The 19,509-nt window shown below is 42.1% G+C and overlaps 3 protein-coding genes across 3 annotated transcripts in view; all 3 read right to left on the bottom strand.

Annotated features, from left to right (window-relative positions):
* Positions 1–270: 270 nt before the first annotated feature.
* Positions 271–2,263, bottom strand: cldn8.2 (claudin 8.2). The gene has a single exon (XM_080460524.1). The coding sequence runs from the start codon at positions 2,197–2,199 to the stop codon at positions 1,324–1,326; it is 876 nt and encodes a 291-aa protein (XP_080316650.1). The 5' UTR covers positions 2,200–2,263; the 3' UTR covers positions 271–1,323.
* A 1,188-nt stretch (positions 2,264–3,451) lies between these two features.
* LOC308107600 (claudin-8-like) lies at positions 3,452–4,847 on the bottom strand. Its single transcript, XM_080460011.1, has 2 exons — positions 4,800–4,847; positions 3,452–4,531 (listed from the first exon to the last, which is right to left on the bottom strand). The coding sequence occupies exon 2, from the start codon at positions 4,495–4,497 to the stop codon at positions 3,808–3,810; it is 690 nt and encodes a 229-aa protein (XP_080316137.1). The 5' UTR covers positions 4,498–4,531; positions 4,800–4,847; the 3' UTR covers positions 3,452–3,807.
* A 4,187-nt stretch (positions 4,848–9,034) lies between these two features.
* LOC308107292 (rho guanine nucleotide exchange factor TIAM1-like) overlaps positions 9,035–19,509 on the bottom strand; it is a 62,062-nt gene continuing 51,587 nt past the window's right edge. Inside the window, exons 16-27 of the mRNA XM_080459566.1 lie at positions 17,849–18,034; positions 15,992–16,060; positions 15,497–15,622; positions 14,977–15,085; positions 13,784–13,963; positions 13,567–13,685; positions 13,374–13,482; positions 12,643–12,701; positions 11,910–12,015; positions 11,724–11,811; positions 11,452–11,624; positions 9,035–10,740 (exon numbers count right to left, since the gene is read on the bottom strand). Of these exons, the coding sequence (XP_080315692.1) occupies positions 10,208–10,740; positions 11,452–11,624; positions 11,724–11,811; positions 11,910–12,015; positions 12,643–12,701; positions 13,374–13,482; positions 13,567–13,685; positions 13,784–13,963; positions 14,977–15,085; positions 15,497–15,622; positions 15,992–16,060; positions 17,849–18,034 (1,857 nt within the window). The 3' untranslated portion in view covers positions 9,035–10,207. The remainder of the gene's footprint in view (positions 10,741–11,451; positions 11,625–11,723; positions 11,812–11,909; positions 12,016–12,642; positions 12,702–13,373; positions 13,483–13,566; positions 13,686–13,783; positions 13,964–14,976; positions 15,086–15,496; positions 15,623–15,991; positions 16,061–17,848; positions 18,035–19,509) is intronic.

The following is a 19,509-nucleotide window of genomic DNA, read 5'->3' as shown; positions in this document are numbered from 1 at the left end:
CTATGGACTGGAGGTTTTTGCATCCAAATGGAGGAGGAGCAGGTGGATGTTGAGCTGCCGCCTCCCTGTGGACATTTGTCAGGAGAGGGAGGGGGGGGGGGGGGGGTTCCAACTGCGACCTGTTGCTGGGAAACACAATCCCTCAGGCTTTTGTACACACACACGCACACACGCACACACACACACACACACACACACACACACACACACACACACACACACACACACACACACACACACACACACACACACACACACTGCTGTAAGCTCCCCGTTTTGTTTATTCAAAAGTGTCCATTTACATTCTCACGTCTCACGTCACACAGAAACTTCCCCCGAATTATTTTCTAACAAGTTTAAGATTGACTGATTCATTAATATATTACTAGTATCATAGAAATCCATCTGGTTCTGCTCTGTTAATTCAGTCTTTCTCTCTAGAGTTTGCTATATTTTACACTTGTGTTTTGTGACAGGTTATTCGGGGAAAACACCACTGTGATGACGCTAGACTTTAAACAGGAGCAGAACAAACCCTGCAATATCTTCCTGCTTCTTGTCTGTGTTTTTTGTCAACAAATTGCGTTGGGAATCGTGTGTGTGTTTCTGTCAGTATAGGATTTCTTGTCTTGCCCCTCTTGTATCAGGAAGCTGCAGCGTTTGGCTTGGTTTTAAATACAATCTCTCGGTAGGTTTGTATTGTGGGTGGACCTGCTCCAGCAGCCTGGTTTTACCAGTTTAGGCACATTTCCACTGACAACAATAGAGATAGCAGAACAACCTCCCACTTGCACGTCACTGAAAACAGGCCTTGTTTCACGGTCAGGAAACCTCAAACAGACACGACGTTAACGTCCATTGGTTTTGTAAAAAGAAAAGCAAGATTCTCTTTCTTTATATCAGCATTATTACTTTATTCAAAAACATAGCTGACCTTAATTTCGGCCAGCATTTTTAAAAACTCTGTACATTGATAAGAAATACACCTCAGTTGTGACCACATGTCATTTGGAGGTTTATAACTTAAAAAAAGTTCTAGTGCATAATTTGTATAATAAGAAGCTGAACAACAAAAGGTATCAACATGTCAAATAGTCCTTTTGACTATTGCTTTGTAGAAACAAGTATGAGGAAACAAACGAAGCAATGCAGTGACTCATCACAAAACGTGTATTTCACGACGTCTCACCATATCAACCTCTCGGCCCCACTTTTAAAAAGAAATGTCCATTTTCTTTTAACCGCCATGGGACCTAGTATGAGTAATCATCCTCATTCAGATTTGCCAAATCCTGGCGATTTTCAACACAAGTCCAAGTTCGTCTAGTACTGAGTCGGTGTGTATGCCACAGATCCGGGTGGAGGCACAGAGTAGGGAGGCTGGTAGGTGTATGCCGGCTGGTAGGTGTATGCCGGCTGGTAGGTGTATGCCGGCTGGTAGATGCTTCCCCCGGGGTTGTAGACGATCCTCTCCTCCGGGTCTTGGGTTCTCGGAGCGTGACGGCACAGCAGGATCACTCCGGCAGAGAAAAGCAGAGCTGAAGTGACCCAGCCGATGTAGAGAGCCTCCCCGAGCTCCCTGCGCTGGGCGTCGATCAGCAGCGGGTTGTAGAAGTCCCTGATGATGACGTGACCCGTCCAGGACACGGGGATCAGGGTCGTGACGCAGGCCATGAGGAACAGGCAGCCTCCGGCCACCAGCACAATGTGTTTGGTGCGCGCCCGATGGTCCACCACCTTGGTGCACTTCATCCCCACCGCGGAGACGATCAGGGCGAAGGTGGCCAGAGCCACCGAGGCGCACATCAGGCCCCTGGCGGCCTGCAGGTCCGGCGGCAGGAACAGCAGCGAGTCGTACACCTTGCACTGCATCCTGATGTTGGCTTGTCTGTAGCAGTTCATCCACAGTCCCTCCCAACGGGTCTCCATCACGATGATGTTCTCCTCGATGAAGGCCGTCACCTTCCACATGGGCAGGCCCGTCACGGCCGCCACCCCGATCAGTCCGATAAAGCCAATGACCAGCGCCACCACCTCGCAGCAGACGGCATTCCGACGGTTCCTCTTCTCCACCCTCTTTTTCTCCTCGTACACCGAGTCCTCGTATTCTGCGAAGGTCTGGGGCCTCTTGTCATCGTAGTAAGACCCGACGTAAGACTGAGGCGGCTTGGTGTAGCCGCTGTACGCGGTGTAAGCCATTTCGGCTGAAGCGGAGAGCCAAGGGAAGACGGTACCTCTGGCTGCTCTCTCACACTTCAATAACAAGTCTGAGGAGAGGAACCAGTCGACGAACTTATAACACCCACAAAAATATGTTAATGATGCAATGCGGCCCTACTGGTTGAGCTGCTTTTCGGCCACCAGAAAGTCAGGACACGTCAAGAGGTGCTGCTTGTTTTGAACTGATGTCATCACTACTGACATTCACTAGCTGATGAAGTAATCACATTTAATCCAAAACTACATAAACAGTGATGATTAATATATATATATATATATATATATATATATATATATATATACACTCTTCCTTTTAGAGTTTACAACAGACAGTGTAACACATTTTTAGACTTCTGAGAACAAGGAATCAGAGTGAAACAGGATACAAAAATGTATATTATATATTTAAAGCTTTCTTTCAACTGTAATCTATGGTAGTGTGCTACATTCACATAAGAATAAAAATGCTTATTTGACAAGATCAATTTGTATTTTATCCTCTTTATTTGTCAGAATTGAATCAATGAAGGTTTTTGAACTTTGTGAAAAGAGTCTGAAAAGAAGCAGCTCTCAATTTAATGGGATTTTCCAATTAGAACCACATTTAAAAGTGTTCAAGCCCTTTATTGTCACTCGTCTACAGTAAAAACCGAGTGTGAAAATCAAAAACTGACACTTGCGCCCTATCTGTGTTTTTCACACTGTGGTTGCTGAAACAGATGCATACGACAACAACAGGCATCAGCAACGTGTTTTACGGTGATAAATGGAGTTTAAAGACAACAATCAGCTCGAGAAGACATGAAAATGATCTAAATAACTCTTTTTAAACACGGGAATGCAATGAGTTTCCCGAATAATCCAGGCAAGAAAACAATTCCAAACATTTAGCATTTTGATCATGTTTTTGAAAATTATTTGTGAAGACAACTTATCATGTGAATTAAATTCCAAAGTGAGTCCAACACATTATCTTCCCCAGGCCTGAAAGCTGATGGAAGATCACAGACGTCAAGCTGCTCGTCCCCTTGTAACTGGAGCTGATAAAAAGGTGTCGCACACAGAAACTTGAGGAGGATGAGTTTCTTTATAACTCTGAACTGTTCCGCTGCCAGCAGTTCTCACCTTTGTCGTTGCTGCAGGCGATTGTTTCTGAACACTTGATAGCAGCGTTTGCCCCGAGTCTTTTTGTGCGTTCGGTTTATAATGCAGGAAGAATAACACTGGGATTACAAGACATCAGTTTTATTTAGGTTGGAATTTTATATTTCTGGAAATAAAATAACAGACAAACATATACTGAAGTTGAGGCCTTGCCCAAACAGTATGATCAACAGCGAAGTGATGACAGGTCGCAGTAAGACAAAAGTACAATAAAAATACCATGACAAAACTATAACAAGTTCATATGGCTGTTTGCATATGCAAATGACTACTAAAACATATTCATGTGTTTGCAAATGATTCAGAAACTGGAGATCTGAATTCTACATTGATTTCAGAATTGACACTAACTAAACCTTCCTGAGACGGAATCTGAAGCCATTAGGGGCATTTAACATGGATGACTTCACTCTGAAGGAACGTTTACACATATTCTTGGATACTATAAAAGCTCGACCCCGTCCTCCGCAGGTAGACGCTGTCCTCTTTCTTTACATCCTTCTCCGTCATGAGATGCTCTCCATTAAAGGTCTGCTCTTCTTCGGAGGTGCGTTTGCAGAATCTGAACAGAAGGATGATGCCGGTGATCAGCAGGACAGCAGATGTGGCCCAGCCGATGAAGAGCGCGTGCCCGAGCTCACGCTTCTGCGAGTCCACCACTGTGGGGTTGTAAAAGTTTCTGATGACGGTGTGCGCCACCCAGCTGACGGGGATGAGCGTGGTCAGAAAGGAGAGCAGGTACAGGCTTCCCCCTAATGCCAGGGCGATGTTTTTCATCCTCGCATTGTCGCCGCAGGAGTTGCTCTTCTGGGTCCCGCAGCCGGTGACGAGCAGGGAGACGAGCACCAGAACTATGGAGGCGCACATGAGGCCCCGGGCCGCCTGCAGCTCCGGGGGCAGCACCAGCAGGGAGTCGTACGCTTTGCACTGCATGTTGATGTCGATTTGTCTGTAGCAGTTCATCCACAGACCCTCCCAGAGCTCCTCCATCACGATCAGATTGGCGCCGATGAAGGCCGAGACCCTCCAGGTGGGCATGGCGGTGATGGCCACGGTCCCGGCCAGGCCGATGGAGCCCAGGACCAGAGCGAAGACCTCCAGCTTGGCTCGCATGGCTCAGACGGAGAAGTGCAGCCTCGTCTGCCGTCTGCCAGGTGAAACCAAAGCAGAACACTCGCTCACTGTTTTCGCTTTGCCAGGACTGTAATGTCATCTTACTGGTTTAGCTTGACCTTGAAGCCCAACCACACTCAGAGAAACAATCCTGATTAATCAGACTGCAATTGTTTGTTCTCACTTGTCTGACAAAACCAAACAGAAGCTCTTATTTGACAGGAGCTCAGATATGACAGAATGGAAACTCTCGCTCAGCAGTGGTCACTGAAGTTTTGAGTGAATTCTTTGTAAGTTCTCACCTGAAGTGACAGAACTGATGTTCTGTGGTTACACCTCTCCCCAGCTCTGAGGCTACACATCTATTTGTCCTCTAATTAACAGCATTTTCATGTTCCTGAATTAACTGTTTCATACCCGGGGTAAAGCTAATTCAGATCTTCCGAATGGAACAATCGAATAGAAAAAAATTTAATTGAATAGAATAGAAAATACTTCTTTTCCACAAAAAAGAGATTTCTGGTTCAATTAAAGCTTAATGGAAAAATAAAGAAAGACTCTTACACAGATTGTCACCATTTATTTAAAGAACAATACAGAACAAGATGAAACAAAACAGATAAAAAGCACTTTTTTCTGCTGCCTAACTACTACAGCTGCATCTCCAACTCTGGAAACTTATTAGTTTTATTGTCTTTTTTAAAAAAGTTTCACTCATTTTAAAAATGTTGATTTAATAACAGTTGCTTGATTGATCTAGAAACTCAGAAAAGTTCAGAAAAACATTGAATTTTCTGCTTTATTTTTGATTTCATTGCTTATGAGCTAAAAATGATGAAGGAAAACAGAAGAAAAGTTTATTTGTAATCAATCGAAATGATGTGCACGTTCCACAGTTTGAACTTCTTCATTGTATTATATATTCTCAGACTTGTATTCTTCTATTGCATCAAATATAGTGATGTATTTAGTTATGCAATGATGTTGAACTTGACTAGTTTGAAATCTAAGCAAGTGTTTTTATTTCTAAAATGGTGTTTTCTCGACATTAAAGGAGAATTTACAGGCCTGGCCCTTGTTTTAGACACGTGGAGAACCATGTACAAAACTTAGATATTTATTTTCGAATCATCATTGCAAATGATTCAGCGTTACAGTGAAATCAGTACCGGAACTGCAGATGAGACATTTAAGAGAAGTTATATCATTAGTGTCTGAATGACAGGATTTACTGTTTTTCTTGTCTAATCTAAGTCTTGAGTGGAATCTATTGTGTTTTTTAATAAAGTCCAGGGAGGTTCTTGTGAGTTTTTTTTAAGGAAAGTAATTCCATTTATGACAACCTTGAATCATAATCTGTCTGTGCACACATGTGCATGCGTATATGATGTTAAGATATATTATAGATCTATTAATAACTTAAAAATATAGTGTCTTACTTTTGAGTTTTGTCCGTGTATTTTATTTTTTTTTTACTTTCACGGAAGTAAAAAAGGTTTAATCTGTACTTTAAAGCTTTATTTTACACAAGTATCTGTATTTCTACTTACATATGTGAGTACTTTAATCACCTCTTTGCATCACGAGATAAGAATGCGTGAGTTTGATAACAATGGCTGTAACCTTTCGACCACACACAGGTTTCTGATGTGATCAACCTTATTTTTAAAAAAAAAAAAGTTTTTAGAAAGCCATAAAATGTGACCAGGTAGAAGTTCAGGAAACAATAAGACTCTGAGTGGTTTCTTAAAACAGCCACTCCTTTTACTCAAACCTTATTTGTGGTGTGAGAGGCAACATCCTGCTGGTGTGTCTCTTCATGTGAAGTATGTGAGCCAGCAGCAGGGAGGTGGATTTACAGGGACAGAAACTGCGGAGCCTGTTGATCAGGTTTTGGTTTTTTTTTCTTCTCACTGATACTATTGTCACATCCTCCCAACAGATCGACTCACGCTGGGAAACCTGTCGCTGTGAAGGCAAATACATCAGGGCTGCGTTTGTGGAGTAATTTTTATTCAATTTTTTTTACTGTTGACGTTTGTTGCTGCATGTGTGAATTTTGTTGTGTGATAGATTTGGAGTGAGATGAATGAGTAAGGATGAAAGTGTATGCTGTGTGATGGCCGCAGAGAGACAACAAGCAGTATGTGCCACCTGCTGCATTCAAATGTGACTACACGTGTCTGGTCCACAGTGAGAATGTTGCATTATTTAGCATTATAAAAAAAATATTTATACATTTACATATCTTCTATTAGGGCAAACATGCAGAAGAAGACCACCACACACACTCACATTTACACATATGTGAAGTTTAGGGTCACCAATTAACCTCAAACGCATGTTTTAGGACCGCTGGGGGAAACTAAAGTACGACTCAATCTCACTGTGAGGGGGAAACGCTCATTCACTCACAATATTCAAACAAAATTTAACAACTTTTCCTCATTTTAATTGTTCGTTTTCAGATTTACGGCCTAAATTATATGTGCTGGAAGATACTTATTGGATCTGTGCAGGTTAATCTGCTGTGTGAGATGTGTGTGATCCTTCAAAGCGAAGACATTAACCGAAAGACGCTCAGCAGCTTTGCAGCTTTGCAGCTCTATCTTTCTCTCACACATGAGACAGTCTGATGTGATCTCCACCCTTTATCTGAAGGAGCACTGGAGCTTTTGTGGTGGGGGCGGTGATTGACAACAATGAGACGGGGCGGTGAGCGGAGGGGTGACGGCTTGTCCACAGAGTCGAGCCGAGGGATATAAAAAGAGAAGATAAGCCTGTGAGGACTATTGATTACAGTCTGTGCAGCCATGCTTTCACATGTCAGCTCCAGCCTGCTGAGGGAGTCACTTCTTTCTAGAGTGAAAGTCCAACACTGCTTCAGGAACAGAACCTGTGGTGGTTTGTGCTGTTGCCTCACAGTGAGAGGACCTATGTTTGTTTCTTTTTTCCTTCAATTCAAAGGTTTTGTAAACTACCCTTCCATAAATATCCACTGAAACTCTGTTTGACGTTAAGTTGAATATAGTCGGTGTAAGAAATTCATTACCATGGATGGAGTTTCCCAGCTCATAAAAGACTATTGTATTCTACAGCAGCACCACTAGAGGGCAAGCTGGTAAAGATTAGATTTAGGAGTTATCAGAGTATCACACTCAGCCTCTCACCTAATTTTCTTCATTTCTCACAATATCATCAAAAGTTTTCTTTCTGTAGATAGATGTAGATATAATCTGGGTTTGAATCCAAGTTTCAGCATCAAGGGCGTAAATAAAACAATACAACAAGTCTGGTGTAAGTTTACATTTGGTGTTTAACACAGCAGCCAGATATACAACTCCAGACAAGTAAACCAAAGAAGTTCCTCAGAATGCTTCATTTTCTTGTCATCATGAGAATAAATCACATGACTTGAACCTATTTGTTGTCAGAAAATATAAATCAGCTTTGGACTCCTGGTGCCCCAGTTATTTTTAAACCTATTGAATTATCTAAAAGTTCAGTACCAATTTAAAAAGATGATATAGTAGAGCTGAACAAGGTACTTTTACTTTATAGCATTGTAGCTTTAGGGGGGAAAGTGTGGCGAGAGCAACGATGTTTTGAAATGGATTTTAGTCCAGGGTCTCTTCTGAGGCTCCATTCTCTCGGATTGTGAGTAAAAAATGTTTTCTTAAAATCCAGTTAGGTGTCAGTCATTGGGTTATTAGCACAATTGTTCTTCCCTATAGGCTACTTTCTATCTGCAAGTCTGCCTAAGCATCCCGATTCCTTCGTGAATCATCATCTTGTATCTGGATCTGGAATTTCAGAGACAAATCAAGCAAAAAAACAAACGGTCACACTCACTGAAACACATCTAATGAGGTGTAATTGCTGCTTGACGCGAAAAGATTTGACTTACAAGTGAGAAACAAATCTATGATTTATTCCAGTAAGGAATAAAGGCACTTATACGAAGAAAAAAACAATCTATTCATCTATTCAATATATAGTTTGAAAAGGAAAAAAAACTGCTTTATAGTGTAAAAGACTTTGTTCTGGATATGAAATTTGCTTCAGGAATAAAGATTAATAGCTGCAAACTCCCCCAAACTGTGGACTGTCTCACTGTGAGGAGTGTTAACCACTGCAACCCCGGGGTTGGAGCAGATATCTGAAAATGTGTGCGAATGTTTCCCTGCTGCTTCCTCGGAGAGGCGGTTTGGCTTCTCTTAAAGAGAAAAAGCTCAACACTAACCAGTCACTTCTTCATCCTCTCAGGGTTAATGAGAGTTTCGCTCCTTCACCTCCATTCAACCATTTAACTCAGCAGCGGCGCACAAACTCTCAAAGTGTCTTTTTAAAGGATTTCTCTGGGTTTCTCCGCGTCGCTCTGTTGTCGTCGGGGCGAATCCGAGCACATCTTGTTTGTGTGTTTTGTTTAGTTTTTTTCTCACGTCACAATTGATTTGCATGTGGTGGGCTGCAGGGAGCGAAATCAAACTGCAGGACGAAGCCAAAGGCAACCACTGAAACACTCCAGGCAGGGGTTTGACTTTTAAGTAGGAAACAACTGTATTTATTATGATATCAATACATTTTCTATATACACACAGTAATAAAAATGCAGTCTTAGTAGCACAATGAGTTGTGTACAAGTATGACTTCTTCCACTCATACCACAAGTCTTTCCCCCTTGATTGCTTGAGCGAATTTGGACTTTCTCGGTGGGGAAAAAAGAAAAAAAGGTGTATTTTAGCAGTTCGATGCAACAAATTATTACACAAATGAATAAATAAAAATAACCATTACCAGTGGTCAATGTTTCTGAGCGTAATGACCTGCAGCTGATGTGTAAATTATCTACAATATAGTGTATATATATATATGTGCGTGTCTCTGTGTGTGTGGAGAGTTACTGGATGAGCGGCAACACTGGAAAAGCAACTCTAGAATGTTTTCACAGTAAACAAAAGACACATGAAACAGCAAATATAAATTCAAGTAAAACAGGATTACGTTAAATTAAAACAAATTAAAAATTCCCCCTGCATCTGTCGCTCAGGGAAGCTATTACATAAATGCGTAATAAGAGAATAAACAAAATATCTTTTATCGACTAAAAAATACATGTTTTTAGTCTCGAAAACAAGAGATACAAATCATATATTATACACACTAAGCAAATCTGTTCCCAAAACATGTCACTGTATATCCATGTGAAGTTGTACAAGTAAACTATGCAAGACAAGACTGTCCATTTGCAATTAATTATTCTATTTAAGGACAAATAATATACAGCCCTTAACTATGATAGTATATCTGAGTCACACAGACAAAAAAACAAATATTAATGTTCTCACAATACCCAAATTTTGGCAACAGCAGGCAGGACTATAGTATGCTGCCCAAATGTGCAAACCATGCCAATCAAAGCAAACTGATTAGACTCCATGATTGTACCATTAGTTCCTCACTCAAAGCTTCCCACTCCTCCACACCTTTGTAACAGCATTTGATTTGGGATTGAAGCTCCCTCACTCTGGATTCCTGTATCGCTCCACTAACCTGTACAAAAAGCATTCAGCATAAGTACGTTAAAGAAGGATATATCTTCTACTAGCTGTGCGATATACATCAATGCTCATGCATTGTTGGTGATGACTGATCGTTATGGAGCTCGTGTAAAGCTGTCATAGGCCAGGCGTGGCTCTCTCATCCGCTCTTATGTGGCGCCGTCCGGGCTTGAACCCGTTTGCTCCCGTCGCACCCAAACCACATCTTCCTCCGTCTGATTCTGGTCTCCCGCGTTGCCGCCCGTGTCGGACGGCTTCATTTCATCAGGAGTCTCGCTGACCGACGGTGACTTGAGGCTCTCGCTCTCCTCCGTCTCCGCTCCCTCCAGAGACAGAGCCATGATGGGGGACTCCAGGCCGGCCTCGGAGGAAGACGCTCTGGGCGTCCGGCAGAACTCGTCGTCTTCGTCGCTGAGGATGTCCGTCTCTTTCACCTCTTCGGGGTCTTCGTACTCTTCCAGGTCGAACTGTTCCTCCACCCAGCGGTCTGTGTCGCCTGACAGCTCAGACTGCCCCCGCTGCTCGTCCGGCTCGGCCTCCATCTGCGGCCGCTTCGAGTCGGACTCTTGTGGAGACGGCAGGTCCTGCTGGTCCGGCTCCCCGTCGAACACGATGTCTGTGTCGATGGTGAAACGGTTACGTACCAGCTTCCTCCTGCCGAGAGTCCTGGTCGGGGCGGACGCTGCAGAAGCACAAATCAAAGAAATTACTTTAATTTAATTTTCTTTTTTCTTTTTTTTATAACAGACAAGAAAACAAATGAGAAGCAAATACAAACATGACAAGTCCTCAGATACAGATGAGGTAAAGGACGAAAAAATAAAAAAGCTCTTAGAATATAACAAAATGCATTGTTTAGACAGAAAATAGCACCTTCAAGACCCTGCAGATTTGCAGGGATGCAACTTTATGTCAAAGCGCCCTTTACGTGTCAGGTCTGATGCCCACAACTTATCAAACAGTTTCTCTTTTCCTTGCCGTCTTGAGCTTAAACGCTCCACTGACAGAACATTTCAATTGTCCACTAAAAACACGTTATATTAAATATGAGTCTATTTCTAAGTCGAGTGGGGGTGTGTAGCAAATGAAGTAATACCGCTGATAACCTGTGGGGGCAGTGTTGCTCATGTGCGACCAGCAAAAGGAGTCGAACTTTTCCTTTAAACAAAGACTGTTTGAGCTTTTATTTAGTTTTTCTTAAGCAGCTTAAAAAACAGAAGAGGTGAGCGTTGTATAAACTATTAGTGTTGATGCGGTTACCCCAGTATGAATCTGCAAAACCATCAATAATAAACTGACGCAGCCAAACCGTGTGCGTTGCTGATGAAGGGAGTGGGACACTCGTGTGTCGCAGGGTGTCGCAGGGTGAACGCAGTCACAACCAGGCATTTACCTGCTCTATTTATGACAGGCCGGGCTCCCTTCAGGGCGCAGAGCCGTTTCCCTCCAAAGGGCACGTACTGCTGGTTGAGGGGTAAACTCTCCGTTTTCAGAAGCTGCCGGCGGTGCTTCTCCCTCAAGATCGAATGGACCGTCTTCAGAAAATCCTTTCTGCTCTCGGGGGAGCTGAGAGGAGATGGAGGCAGCACGTTATCAACCTGTCACCGTGTGAGATCGCCGATGAGGCTCGGGCATCAAATCTGACGGGGACTTCAACCTCCTTACCTACAGCACAGGTGAAACGTCCTCTCAGGCCTCCCCTCCGACTCCGACTTGGTGTGCACGATCTCACACACCGACGAGCCCTCGCCATCTGAGGGAGGAATCAGTGTTTGGTTGCAAGCACGGAGCAGTCGGGGGGAAATTTACTGATGACTTCAGGATGCAGGAACACAAAAGAGCAGCATTTACCAGCATTGGCCATGGATCTGATTTGAAGGGCATCGGTTGGGATCATGTGACGGAATCGGAAAGGATCTTTGTCTTCTGAAGAAACCGTGACCCGATGGGAGCCGCCCTTTAAATCAACCCAGACAATTAGATTATTTTCACCACCGTAGCAGTAATTCTGCCCCTTATTGGACATTTTAACCCTGAGAAGTCTTTACCTGAGTAACGTTTTTTTTATAAATCTCACAAAATATATTACACGATTTCAAGGTTTAATAGCAATTAAAATAAGCTGTAGTCGCCTTAATAGTTTCTGTGTACTTATTGAGTGCTACAGTCCAACTAAATAATGTGTACACCAGATATGGCTTTCTTATCTGGTGCATATTCATAAATAAATACTGTCGCGTGCAGTACTTTTCTATGTACAGGGCATATGTTCAAGAAATGTTTTTAAAAGATGGTAAAGCAAAGTGGCCAAACACTATTGTGTTGGATGAAACACTTTAAAAAAACAATAAATTTTTAGTTCAACTATTCCTATATTGCAGTATTTACTTCAATTTGCCATTGTTCAGTTACTTTGAAGAAAACACAAGAGTTTCTCAATAAAAGGGTTAAATGCTGTTTTCAGAGGTAAATTACAGAAAATATTGTGAATAAGGTGTATTGCCAAATTTAGTTTGTAGTCTTATGACGCAACAGGTTTAATGTTTCTATTACCATTTTGAACTGTTGAGGGTTTCCTACTTACCATTTTCCTTTTCTGCTTGGATCCCTCCTTGCACACGAAGACCACTGCTGTTTTGAACACTAAGGGGAAAAAAAAAAAGAAGAATTTCAAGTAATGTAAATGGGAGTGGTAGTTCTCAGAGTTGACTTGATTGTAAAAGGCTGAAGTTAACTGCAGTAACTTAAAAGGATCTCCTCAGTATATTGAAACGATTAGAACAAAAGCGATTAAGTGTAATGTTTTTCATGGGAAATTCAAACTGGATTAATGAAGTTTTATTTATAAATATCAAAATAGTAGAACAAAAATAATAAATAAAATAAGAAAGGAGCAACACGTGAATGTGGAAAATGAGATTATTATGCAACAGTGCTGGTTTATTAGATCCTTTTTTCTGTTTTTCCAACATTCGAACAGAGAAAGTCATTGTTGTCAGAAATGCTGCACTGCGTTCACATGCGCATGCCGGGGTCAAAGTGTTGGATTGTTTGCCGCTCAGCTGGTGTTGATTGTTTACGTTCAGAGTTCAGTACTCAGCTGCACGTTTGTCACCCGATTCCAACATTTAATCCATACCGTGCTCACAGGATTAATTTTAATGAAATTGCCGCACGCTGTGAACTCCATGTGTGCCATTGTGGTTAATTAATTCATCAACATAATTATTATCAGTAAATTGAGTCTGATTCACAGAACACAAGAACAGCAAAAGATTTTGGTTTGATGCTACTAATTCAATATACCAAACGTACCGAATGTCGCCATCTGAGGCTCTTTCTTCCATTTCCCTAAGGAGGCAGGCGGGTTGATCCAGGTCACAGTGTTGTGGAGGAGCAGGTCTCCCATCGACAGATCAGCAACCTGGTCATTTTCCACAGAGACAAACAGAATAAAAACTGGTCCTTCTCAGCAGACAGAGCAGAGGTGGCTGTCCCTCCACCACACCTCTTTCTTCTCGCTGCTCTGCTCGGTGATGAGCTGATCGAACACGGCTCCGAACTCCTCGTGGATCTTCTGCATCTCGTTGATGTGGCTGGCGACTTTGTTCATGGCTTTCATGGCAACTGACGGAAAGAAAAAAAATTAATTAAAGAAATCAAGGCTGTGTTTATTTTAACGTGCGTTCACGTTGCCCTTGGTGGGCACGAGTGCATGTCTTCACCGTCCAGATGGTAGTGCTCCTCGCTGTCTGGGTCCGTGAGCGAGTAGAGCTCCTTCAGGAGGAGGGGGTACTTCAGCACCCTCTGGATGGGTTTGATCAGGTACGACTCCAGGGTGGACGAGTGCTGCTGCTTGGGGTTCCTCTCATCCAGGAAAGCCTTGAAGTTGGGGTCCGATTTGGCTGAAAAGGCCAAAAGAAAAACAGTTAATCCAAACACACTGCTGAATTCTGAAATCCACTGCTTGTTCTCGTACGTGTTCCCTCAATTAATGTTCCATGAATTCAGTATTAGCGTGACTTTGCGAGAAAAAAAATAGACATTAAAATCTGTTTATTGCTTTTAATAAAAATGTATTTATTCTAATAGCGTGTCACTAAAGCTCATGGTTGTTGCCTCACTCAATGTAAACGCCACAAACAATCACATCCTCTCATGTTTTGAAGGCAGTGGGCGTTAGAAGCCCGAGAGCAGCTTGTTCAACGCAGCACATTATCTATAAATCCTGCAACGTTGCCGGCCTTGAGCCCCGCGAGGCTCCAGCTTGAAAATATGCAGGGGTCAGATGGACAACACTGTGACTGATAACTCCACGGAGCAGATTCATGGGAGTCTTGCGGTGTGCGGCAGATGGTTGGCGGATATATTACGCCCTCTCCCTTGAGCCAAGGAAGGAAGTGGGATGTCCCTGGCAACTAATTTCTAGGTCAACTTACATTACAAAGTTTAATTTTAATCGTCATCTTCAACAATTCTATCAGATTTCGAATGGCACTGAAACCCTGAGGCTTTTTGTTCTGAGCTTCTCATTTGTGCGGTTTGAGTCTTGGCGTTTTCCTGAAGCGTTCCAAGTTAAGTGGAAGAAGATCTCGCGAGTTCACTGCCTTGATGAGCCGTGTTGTCTTCCCAGACCAGGTGGGATTAATTACAGCATCTTTAGGTAAATTACATCACATCAGCCTGAGTGTGGCGAACACCAGTCTGTTAAGCTGAACGTGGGCGTGCATGGTTCAAGTGGAACGATTATATGTCATTTCTTTCACACAGCCTACATTCTGCCTTGTTTTTCCTTGGACCTCCCACCAGCGACTTGTTTACTGCCGTAGCTCTAGGTAGCACGTGGGTTACGCAACCTTGCACATTATTAGAAATAATTGGTTTCATCAACAAATCGGACGAACTCGGCCCCACTCACCCTTTACGAGGACCTTCGGGACTTTGGTGTGGCTGGCGCAGAAGGCGCTGTAGATTTTAAAACGGTCAGCATAGTAGAGGAAGGAGCCTCCCAGGGAGAAAAGGATTTTCTGCCAAGAGGAGAAACGTAACCGGTCGTTAGAGAGAGTTCATTAGTTTAGAACATGAGGCCCGTGGGCCAAAACCCGCAAAAGAATTTCAAAGGACACAATGATAGTTTAACACATTTCTTTTCTTTTTTAAGGACATTTCACTATTTTCAACCAAAACATTTAGTTAAAATTGCTTCATGTTGAGTTTGTAGTCATTTTTTGGTTTTGAGAAAATAGAGACGTTTTCATTGCGTATACTCTGCGTCACCGCAAAGAACAACACTGAAGTTTGAATTTAAATGCTATTACGGCACTATTTTACCGGTTCGCTCTCGACGGAATCGGGCTGTTTGTGGCCCCTGAACTGAAATGTGTTTTGACACCCCCCGGCTCTGGACGACTGTTTATTTCACACGGGAGCATTTGTACCTTGAACTGATCCACACTCTCCAGCTTCTCCAGATCCGGGACCAGTCGGGTTCCGTCTTCCAGCGTCTTGAGAAACTCCACTTGGAACTCCACCATTTCTGGCAGGTTTCCAAACAGCACATCCAGCTGAAGAAAACATTTAAAACAATTAAACAATTAAAAAAAAAAAAAAAAAAAGTCAAAACCCTTCTCCTCACTGTAATGCATTTTACAATACTTCAGTGTTTTATCCTTAGCACTCTGCAATTGTTTCGCCATTCAAGCTCACACGCTGTAATACAACCAAATGAATTTCATTATTCCAAGTGGATATGAACCATCTCTTTACTTTCAAAGCCTCCTCTCCTCTCCTCTCTGTCATCATCCTCCCCTCTCGTGCTCATGCAGCCACACTTCACACCATTACATAACCCACTTTTCTTGAAACATTTCAGTGCTGGCATTTAGAAGGCAAAACCCTCTGGGGGGATTGTGTGGGGCACAAATCTGACGTACCTCATCCTGAGTGAGGAAGGTTTCTTTCTGCAGCGGGGTTAAATATCTCCCAATGAGGCAGTTGAGATCCTGTAAGATGAGAGCGAGATGTGTGTTTATTGTGTGGACGTGACAAATGCACCATTTATTTTTTTTTTTTGTGTGACAAAAAGCGGGCACATTTGTTGCAGCCGAACAGGTGGAGGGACAATCTGATGGCGCAGGAATAATAATCCGCCTCTTTCTGCATGCATTTTAAAGCAGGAGCCACATGGAGACCCAATTAATTAAATGACAGGAGGAACAGTTACGTAAGATGAACCAGAGAAAACCAAAGACATTTACCCAGTCATGTAATAAGACGCTCAAAAAATGCACAAACAACCAGTGATGTTTTTTAAAGGTTTCTGTCTGAAACAAAAACACATATGGGAAATAAAATGCATGACAAACAGCATCCACCATCTCTGGATTAAAACCTGTCAATAAGAAATAATGGAAATATTCAGGGTGAGTTTGACCAAACTTTAAATAATATGAAAGAGGAACGAATATAAGGTATAATAATATATGTTTCATTATAGCACAAAGCTTTACAATCTTACGTTTTAGTAAAAAAAGAAACCTGAAAAACAAACAAAGTTCAGAGTCTGAAATTAGTGTAGAAAGTACAAAACTTCTCCTTTTTTAAAATGAAGGATTACATATTCATTCATTCATTATTATTTACGTCACATACACAGATACCATTTAAATTCACGAGCAAGTATGAAACAAATACAACACAGATGTGTGATTAATGTAGTTACTCTGGCTCATTCGTCTCACAGCGATTTGCCACGTTGGTTTACTAGAGTTGTTTGATTTATTGACTCCCGTCGCTTCACAGATTATCTCCTTAAATTGATTCTCTTGGCATTTAGTTGTTGTCCAGATTAGCTGTTTGGTTTCCATTAATTTTAATAAACTTTGGACACTGTGGGGCAGCTGCTGGTTATTTACTCTGTACGTGATTTGAATGGTCCTGAAACTGATCAAACGTAAACAAGTGAAATAGAGGATGATCTCTGTCGTCAACCAATCCCAGTGATTCCTTATCGGTGACCATAAAAAAAAACCCCATTATTTTTCATTTTGAAAACACAAATCATCCAACTTTGTGGTAGAATTGCTGCAGAGACTGCAGGGCGGAGCACATCCATTCCTCATTCCTCTCATCCAATCACACACGGGACATATTGGAGCGCTGCCTGCAGTGTGCGGCTATCATGACCAAGTTAAATGATTTATTACTTATTTCAAAATTCATTTCCAGCCATTTGCTTTATTGCATTCACAATTGAGTTGCAAGTCCCGCCACTGCACACACTGAAGCAAATAAATAAATAAATCAGAAATAAATGCACCCGGGTCTATTTGGGTAATTAGAACAAATAGTCCTGCAAAAAGGCTATCTCTTTAAAGGGCACAGTGCACCATCTATCATGCTCAATGTGATTTCTATAATGAGTATCTTCTTTGGCCCCTGTAATGAGGTATAACATTTTAGATAGCTTTGGCAATATCACATTATATTCCATCAGTAACCCAGTTATTCCACTGAGCCATATTTATACCGGGCAGAAAAAGATTAGGCAATATCCAGACAAGGGCGCAGCTGTGTCCCGGCTCACATCACCCGGGACAGAGATATAAATATGGATCGCTCATGTGTAACAGGTAACACACACACACACACACACACACACACACACACACACACACACACACACACACACACACACACACACACACACACACACACACACACACACACACACACACACACACACACACACACACCATCTGCCCCATGCAAATAAAACCAGCAATACTGACTTTGACATAGGTGCGTTCGGTCTCCACCAGCTCACAGATGACTTTGCGAAGCTTGTCGGCATCAGAGAGCTGCCGGAGAGTCGCGGGTGGCGGAAACGGGGAGTCCGGGCTGGGCGAAGAGGACAGGCACTCCGAGGGGTTCATGTCATGGAGGCTGCGGCAGAAAGCGGCGACCTGCTCCGTACTCTGAACAAAAGTGACACGAGACAGATAAGAGTTTGGCTTCAATAGGATTACGTAACTCCCTCCCGAAGTCAGAATCTCAATCAGTGAGCACCTCAAATATCAACGTGCTGCTTTCCCACCTACTGGTGTGCACAGATTCATGACGGCAGAGTTTAGAAGGAGAGGCAACTCTTAAAAAAAAATAAAAAATCATTTGCACTAATTTTCAGTCTGTCATAACAATGGCTTTTCTTCCTCTCTCTCTCTTTCCCTCTTTCCCCTGGTGTTTTCCTCCTACTGAGCAGCGGTGTAATGATTCATCTCTTTCACAGAATCAAAACATACACACACACAACGGTGCGTGTCCACATACAGGCCGTTGCTGTGTTGCTGTGGTGACCAACCCTGATGTGGATTAGACTATCAATTTGAACCGAAATAGACCCCACTCTGCACCTACCCACATGGCACAACGAACACATACTCCGTTTGCAGCAGCCTCTCCAGCAAGAAATATTTCAGCGTTTTTTGGGGGGTTTTTTTTACGACAACTCAAAAAACCACAGAACTCCCACATCAGAAACTCTTTTTAGTTATTAATGAAATACAATATTGAATAGGTAAATAAAAACATGTTTACCAAATCTTAAGTAAGGTTTGTATGAATGTGAACACATATTTTTTGGGAGGAGTGGATGGAGAAATGGAAAGCAAATAATTACACAAATAACATGAAATACACTATTAAATGCACGCAAAAGCAGAATTTCTCAACCTTTTCTGTCTTCAGTTCTCCTAACACATTTCAATGAAGCCGAACACAACCTTTAAAAGGACCATGTTTTAAAATTAAAAGCTTCATTTTACATTTTAGAAACCAGTTTCCCAGTTCGGTTGTGGATTGTAAGCCAGTATCAGTACCAAAATCAGCCTCTGAGATGGTCCGAGAATGACTTTGCATAGTATAAATCTGCAACAAACATATTAACTGCATTGTTTTAATCAACTGCAATACCCAATGTGTCCACTAGGGGAGTAAAAGCAATAACACAACACAGAGAACCAGAACTGTCAAAACCTGGAATGATGCCTTTATGTCACAAGTCAAGTTACAGTAGCTACTTAATAGCTAGAAAAATAACAATCAAGCCATACTGGGGGGTTGTGATTGTCTTATTATTGTTATGATAGTGTCACCCCAGATCGCTCGGAGAACTCGATTCATTAAGTTGCACAAACATAAATAGGCTACTAATATATGCAAGTGTATTCAACCAAAAGATAAATAATTGCAATTATAAAAGCACTTAAATATGAAAGCACTGAGTTAACATATCTATAGATAAAGCCTCTGTATACTCATCATAAATTCCTAAAACAAACATCTCGTAACACAGCTCTCCTTTATGACGTATTCTGAGGTTGTTTAGTTTGGGGAGAGACTTCATTTTGAAGTACGTTACAGTTTAAAAAAAAAGAAAAAGAAGAAGGCGCAC

Source organism: Lipophrys pholis, assembly GCF_963383615.2.
Source record: "Lipophrys pholis genome assembly, chromosome: 3".
In the NCBI taxonomy this organism is placed as follows: Eukaryota; Metazoa; Chordata; class Actinopteri; order Blenniiformes; family Blenniidae; genus Lipophrys; species Lipophrys pholis.
The sequence above is the reverse complement of the archived record's forward strand: the minus strand, read 5'-3'. Positions and strand labels throughout refer to the sequence as shown.

Coding starts and splice junctions, on each gene's coding strand:
- LOC308107600 (XM_080460011.1), bottom strand. CDS start 4,497: ATGCGAGCCAAGCTGGAGGTCTTCGCTCTGGTCCTGGGCTCCATCGGC.
- cldn8.2 (XM_080460524.1), bottom strand. CDS start 2,199: ATGGCTTACACCGCGTACAGCGGCTACACCAAGCCGCCTCAGTCTTAC.